Genomic DNA, 7,174 nt, shown 5'->3' on the forward strand with positions numbered 1-7,174 from the left:
TTCAGAATACAAGACGATCTTCTCGTCTCTACGACACCATATGATGCTGGAGTTAGTTGTCCACCCATCCAGCGGTAACTTTAATCACCGGTGGCGTGCTCAGTGCCAGTTCTCTTCGAGCTCATCGGAAATAGGCCATTCAATACCCTGGGCTTGGTAAACGGCCCCGGATACTGCGGTGAAGTGCTCGGAGATGTGACAAGGATGATATGTGCGGTCCCTGAAGAGAGTTCGGGGCCTCAGTAGGTATGCTGGTTACCATCGCACCGACTGTGGTCTCCGCGTCTACCGTGCTCAACGAACCTTCAGCGCGTTCAAACCATCGGTGTGCGGAGCCTAAACCCGCAGCGCTCTCAGCGGATATCGCAAGGCACAGAACTGTGTTCGCGGAACCTGGAAGATACCCAAGGAGTCGCTACGACGATGACGAGAGTCTTAACCGCGCCGTCTTGAAAGCGTTCGAGAGTAGAACGCGAAGCAGTCGTTGTGCTCGATATGGCTTAAGTGACGATAAACTCTGTTTTGACAGGCCTGCGATTGGGCGAATCGTGTCTATTCCTGCGTGCGGATGAGAAAGAAGAACGAAACAGAGAATCGAAGGACGCCCTCTCGCTGAGGCTCGCCGCAGCGTGTCGCGGCAGAGAATAGTCGTGGATATGACGAATGCGCCACCCCGTGAGGCACTCGTGGGTGAGAACCACGCGTTTCCCTGGTAGCCGAGACACGAGGCAGCACCATGTCCCAGGCCGAGGAGCACGACGCAAGCCAGCCCCGAGGAGAGAACTTTGCCATGGAATAAAGCGGTGCCACTGCCTGAAAACGAGGCGCGATCCATGTGCAACGCCGGGTCTCCTGCTGGTGCATGGGACGCGCCCGCGTTGTGGGTATGAAAGCACGCAACGTGGAACAACGAGAAGTGCGAAGACCAAAACACGCAGACGAGATGCCAGATACTTGCCCGACGGCGTCCGATGGGCGTCGATTGGGCGGAAAACGAGAGGGGAAGAGCACGGGAGAATACGGAAGAGTCGAGTCATGGTGTTCTGCCTGCTGATTGCGCCTGGCAGCTGCGAACACGAGGTGATGCGCGCGGATATAACACGAGTGCCTGCGATGGCAAGCCGCTGATAGGTGCAAGCGCGTCCGCGTCGCTGAAACGCCTAAGCTACGTTTGCCAGACGTCGATCTCTTCGCAGGTGTTCTGAAGCGGTGGAACGAACAAGAAGACATGATATGGTTCTTGCGGGCTCGGGAGCGATGAGAGCGGCGGCTGACGCGCTCGGGCTAGAAGCTCAGCAAGAATACCCGGGTTCTCACTGGACCTACTTATCAAGCTGAACCCTGTTCCATAAAGCGTCTACATCAAGATCAGAAGAGAAACGACGAAGCCTGACGGGATCATCAAGACAGTTGTCAAATACCGACACGGTCAGAAGTGAGATGACCGAAAGTATTCGCAGGATGAACCAACAGACGATGTTGGTAAGTTTGGCGAGAGGCAAAAAGATAGTACGGAAACTTTGTTCGTTGAGGCGAAGAGAAGGTGGGTATAATGGTCAGTGGATCAGGGTGACGTATGCAGAGCAGGTCGGCGGACTTGTAGGAGTAAGAAAAGCGAAAGGTGCTGGGCAGCACCACGGAGTCGAGCGGGAGGTCGAGAGAGGAAAGGCTACGAAGAACTCGTCCACGAAGATGGGAGTCGGCTAATGGCAAGCAACGCGTCGCGAAGGACATCATATTACTACGCACTTGTTGTCCGTCGACCATCATCACTCCTCAACCCCACTCGCATCACCTAACAGTGCGACGCTTCAGCGTTAGGTAGAGCAGGGATGAAAAGCTTTAGACTGAAAGGAGGCCCAGACGTCGGACACGAGGCCGAGCGGGGTCTGGATGGCTGAAAGAGGCAGCCATTCCCACTCCCTCCAGGACTGCACAGTGCGCGCCGTGAACCCGGTGCAGTGCGATGACCATCCATCTCTTCCTGTACTGACCGTTACATCCCATCTTTTGTCCTCCTCTGCCCTTTCTGTCTGCTTGAGTCTCCTTTGGACGTGAGGGCGAGGCTACACTGGTCTTATCGCCCATCTTTTATCCTCTCATGATGAACAGCGTGTACGAAGACATGCCCCCCTTGGTTGACCCCAGTGCGGGCCCTCCCGGTGGTCACATCCCTCCTCCACCTGGTGCCACGTTCCAACGCGCATCCATGCGCGCATCGCGAGGAGGAGGAGGAGGAGGAGGATTTGTTCCTCCAGGCTGGAACCAGGGCTTCACTCCAGGCGGCCTCTCCAATCTGACTTTGGCCTCTCCTAACCATCCGATCAACAACTTCTCCTTCTCGGCAGCACCCTCCACGACTCAACCCAACACATCCGCCTTTCCGACACCTGCCGCAAACCAAGACTTCTTCAGCTTTCAGCAGCACCAGCGCCAGGCGCCACCCAGCCCGTATATCCCTAAGATGACCCAGGATCCCATGGACACGCCAAGCGGCGGCTACGTCCCTCCTCGGCGCGCTCAGCCCGTTGGCGAACGCACCCCTCTACACACTGGTCAGCCACTACGTCGATCGATGTCAGCGCGATCAAACAATGGCACGCCCTGGCAGAACACGCTCCCCGCCAATAAACACTCACCCGGCAGCGGTCGCAGATCGATATCGAGCAGCAAGACGCCGACCCCTCCTACCACTCTCACTCGCACGCTCTCCAACGGAGGGGTCATGCAGACCATGCAGCCCACCGTACCTCGAGATCCGCCCATGTCGTGGAGGCGAGACTTCAGGTTCCGCACCGGCTTCGCTTCGCTCTTCCGTAGACGCGAGTCCGCAGCGAGTAAGTGACGACTGCTTATCACTATTTTCAGCGCTCACGCTACCCCTCCAAAGGCCTCTACACCAAGGTGGACCTACACCGCGCCCTCAAGTACCACGCCGACGCGATCTACGATCTCCGCAGATACATCGACAACGTCCGCCTCACCTACCTCGATCGCGAGCCGCTCTTCCCCGACATGATCCAAGCCGCGAGTGAGCCGCCTGTGAACTTCATGCGAGTATACAACTCGCGTCTGCCGTGGTACCTCGACGTCCTGCCGACGAGCAACGGCTCCTTTGTCTGCCTCGCCGACGTCTTCATCGCGCTGCACCAGGCGCTCTCGTACCCGATCGTGCAGTCTGACTTCTACAACGACGAGCTGGACGATGCCGATCGGGATCTGCTGACGCAGGCTTGGGACGAGCGGTGCGAGACGGACGAGGAGCGGAACGCGGGCGTGCTCAGGGTCGACTTTTTGCGTGGCAAGTACATGTTCGCGGGCCTCGTGAAGGGACGGAACGGGATGTGGCAGCTCAAGACGGCTTACCCGTGAAATGGACACGTTATCCTGTGGATATCAGCATTCTTTCTCTGCTTTCTATTTATTGGCTTTCCACGATCCCTGTTACGACTCCGACGTCTTGGTCTTTTGATTCTGTCCTTGTATACTCTATGTTCTCTCGTTTGGGTCTTGCGAATGTATCATACCCCAGGAAACTCCATATTGCGCTTTCATCTCCGATCCCTCTACATTAACACAACTACCACTCAAACCAGTGCTATTCTTGACTCCACACGTACATCAAACCTCATACTACCACATAAGCCTCTTGATTATTGGTCTGAACCGTCTATACGTTTTGTATTCGGTGTACCCCTACATTCTCCCTACCACCGGGCGGCGAATCACAGTCTGAGGCCTTCGCGATTCCACGCTCATAGATACAGTACGTCGCACGCAGACAGGCGAGCTTTGGTAGACTTGCCGTACGTGATCTCATCTAAGGGTATCGTAGTATGCACATTCACGTTTTACTTGTATTCGAAGATACTATTTTACGCAACATGGTAAGAAACATGACCAGAGCATTGAAGACATGAAAACAGTGCATGAGTAGCATCATAGCCTTGAATATACCCTAATCAGAATCGAGAGAACAGGTCTTGGACGCTGCCTGCATCCGCGCTACCATCACAAACCCGCCCATCGCAGGTACGATCAACGTGACCACCGCCGGGATGAGCCACACGAGATTCGCCAGATCCGCGAACCCGTACGGCGTGAGGAACTGCGGTGCGAAGATAAGGAACGCGAGGTCGTTCGCGCTCGACCACGCCATGAGCCAGGCGCGCTCGGCGGGCGTGCTGGACCGCTTGTGGAAGCCGGTGAGGAGGTAGATGACGAGGTACGGGAGGAAGAGGACGATGATCACTGCGGCGACGAGGCCGCAGTAGGCGAGGCAGGCGTCCCACCAGGAGCTGTTCGACGCTATCTTCGCTACCCAGTGGTTGGTTGCCGCTGGGAGAATCAGCTCGATGTCTGCTGGCTGCCGGCCCTCTACGAGGTTAAGACGCATCTCGGTGGTCTCATATTCATCATTGTTGGTACTCTTGGTGTCATTGGTGTTGTTGGTAGCTCTAGTAATTAACAGCACGCGCGTCTTGGTGTAGTCATCGCGCGTTTTCCGGCGCTGAGGTCGGGGCATAGTGAGGGCACGTTTAGGAGGTGCGACGTGCTTCTCAGAGATAGGGCTAAGCACGCTGTCATCTATCAAGCAAGACGTTAACGGCTTCAATGTACAATATAAATGTTACAGTACCTCTGGCTGGTTGCGTCAGACTTATGGGGCTTTCTGCCGCGGTGCCGATGTCTACCGCACGAATACGCGTTTCGGGCCCTCCTTGCGTGTTCACTTCGTCTTCAGGCTCCAGCTTCATCTCCACCCCAAATGAATTTGGTATGACCGTGGCACCTTCCGGCTTTCCCGGACGCCCAACCATGCCGGTGAACGCGTTGTCACACTGTGCCAACGCCCTGCCGTTGGCTTCGGTGAGGATGGCGGTGTTGATGAGGTACGCGCACGAGTAGTCGCCAGCAATCCCTACGGCGGCCAGATTGACGAGGGACTGGAGCAAGTAGGGGAATACAGTCAAGCCGTACGCGGCATAGCCGTAGACATCGAGCTGAGGCCCGGCTGTCTCGTATATCGTCAGGGACGTATACAGAAGTTGCGCAATAGACGTAACCATCTTGACCCAGCTCTGAGATGAGCTTAGCTGGCTGCCATTGTCGAGGTTGAGGTGCCAGCGATCCCAGAAATCGGCAAAATCGAGCTCGTATCCTGCAGGAAGCTTCGCCATCCCACCGTGAATTCGGACCTGGGCGGGGTCCACTCTAGCATTGATTCTGTCGTCATCTTCAATGGTTATACGGACGGTGGTGGAAACTTTGATAGAACCAAACTCTTTCTCGCTGTTCAAATCTGTTGTGAGCATACGTAAATATTGGAGAGTTGGTAAGGCTTACGTGAGAAATCGGTCATTCTGCCTTACCCTGACGTACACCTGCTCCGCAGATATCTCATTCGGCTTCCAGTCCTTCGACCTCTTGACCAAGATGAGGGCTCCCCGGGCAAGCGCCTTCTCCATATCGTTCTGCCGGCATTGGACATAGCGGAAGAAAAGACCGAGGGACTTGCCAAGGCCTGCAAAGGGGAGGAAGATACAGACGATCGTCCAAGTGGCCGTTGAGTACCACTTGGTACCGGCTGTAGAGGGTACGGTAGCGGCATGGGTGATATAGTTTGTGACAAAGAAAACGACGATATCGAGGTACGTGGTCGTCTTGCAGATGACCTTGGCATAGATGGGCGCGGCTGATGCCGCAGTGATGAGAAAAGGGACAATGAAGAACATACCAAGTTCTTGGTATGCGCAAGAACTGTCCGACACTAGACACTAAACAGAAGGCGTAGTTCTCGAGACTTGTTCGCGGCTGGGATAAAATAGAGGGCTGGCATGATGAAGCACATTGCACTCGCGCTGCGTGTGCATGCGTGTGGAGGGGAGTCTGGGTCGAGAAGTACCCATTGACGCCCATACGTGCTTCAGCTGCTTGCGAAGGCAAGCGTGCCGTCCCGTGTTATCAATCCCACTTCTTATAGACGCTCACAAAAACGGATCTGTTCAACGTCAGCATACTTGAAGCAAGTACAGAGCCCTCGTTTGACGCACGGTGTCAAGTTATAATGCTCATCAACAAAAATGAACCAAATGTGTGTGGAGTGTCTCGGCGCAGATGATGGAGCTTGGAGACGTTGGCACCATCGTCATTGGTGAGAGCTGCCCAATACGGTCTTCTATTTTTACCCAGGCCAACCGTACATCACCCTCGAGGACCCAGGGTCAGTGTGAGGGGTCGGAACCTTTGATCTTCACTGCTATCTTTTTCCAGTGGTGCCGCACGGCTTCCTGCATGGCGTGTAAGCAAGAACGTATAGAACCCCGGTGCCGAATAAGAGACCGAACAACGTGATTGAACATTCTGTCATAAAAGATACAGCAGTGTCATATGTGCTCATGAACAACGTATCGGTGAGTGACGAACCTAAGTTTAGCGTATCAGTGCATTAGCAAGGGCAGGGCCCACTAATGGCTGTCATGCCCGGGAACATCCCTCTGTTCTGCTAGCTGGAGTCCATCAAGGAAGAGGGAGAGGCGGTGCATTCATGTAGAACGCACTGGCACCAATCTGGGGGAAATGTACACAAAGGTACACGTGAAGTGCGCGTTTACATTGTTGTTGCCAAAATGCATAAGGACTCTCCAGGGGGATGGATGCTGACGGGAGTGCTAAGAGCAGCATTGACATATGCAAAGAAGCGTACGTAAGTTAGTCTTTTTGTTGAAAACAGTGCTGACTTACGAACAAGGAAACTGCTTGTACAAGTTGACAAGAATGGGTTGCAGATGGGTTGCGGAGGCGAGTCACGACAAGTTCAGACTCTCGGGGGATGGCGAGCTCGTTCCCACGCCGCTGCTTTTTGGCAAATTTTGAGCCACGTGACTACCACGCGTCTGCCAAACGTCAACGCGGCTAAACGTTAACACCCAGTGAAACTTAGTCCATATTGGATTATTCTTTGAGGTTTTGAATAAAAGTGATTATTAATCTTTAAACGCTCTTCGGATTCTTTAAAACACGTACTATTCATTAAAACGACTTGAGCTTGTGCCCCAATAGGTGTTTAAAACAATTCCTCAAAAGACTTTAAAGACTGGCAAAAAACGGTCATCGACCATTTGATTTCTCGGTAGGGACAGTACAGGTTCTTTAAAATGACATAGAATGTTTT

General features: G+C 54.1%; 2 protein-coding genes across 2 annotated transcripts; one reads left to right on the plus strand and one right to left on the minus strand.

Annotated features, from left to right (window-relative positions):
• Positions 1-1,965: 1,965 nt before the first annotated feature.
• Positions 1,966-3,806, plus strand: CONPUDRAFT_83667 (uncharacterized protein). The gene is made up of 2 exons (XM_007773031.1): positions 1,966-2,837; positions 2,891-3,806. The coding sequence occupies exons 1-2, from the start codon at positions 2,105-2,107 to the stop codon at positions 3,370-3,372; spliced, it is 1,215 nt and encodes a 404-aa protein (XP_007771221.1). The 5' UTR covers positions 1,966-2,104; the 3' UTR covers positions 3,373-3,806.
• Positions 3,807-3,890: 84 nt separating this feature from the next.
• On the minus strand, positions 3,891-6,646 carry CONPUDRAFT_145483 (uncharacterized protein). Its single transcript, XM_007773032.1, has 5 exons — positions 6,427-6,646; positions 6,054-6,363; positions 5,347-6,001; positions 4,640-5,292; positions 3,891-4,587 (listed from the first exon to the last, which is right to left on the minus strand). The coding sequence occupies exons 3-5, from the start codon at positions 5,733-5,735 to the stop codon at positions 3,959-3,961; spliced, it is 1,671 nt and encodes a 556-aa protein (XP_007771222.1). The 5' UTR covers positions 5,736-6,001; positions 6,054-6,363; positions 6,427-6,646; the 3' UTR covers positions 3,891-3,958.
• Positions 6,647-7,174: the final 528 nt, after the last annotated feature.

This window comes from Coniophora puteana (assembly GCF_000271625.1).
Source record: "Coniophora puteana RWD-64-598 SS2 unplaced genomic scaffold CONPUscaffold_10, whole genome shotgun sequence".
NCBI classification, from domain to species: Eukaryota; Fungi; Basidiomycota; class Agaricomycetes; order Boletales; family Coniophoraceae; genus Coniophora; species Coniophora puteana.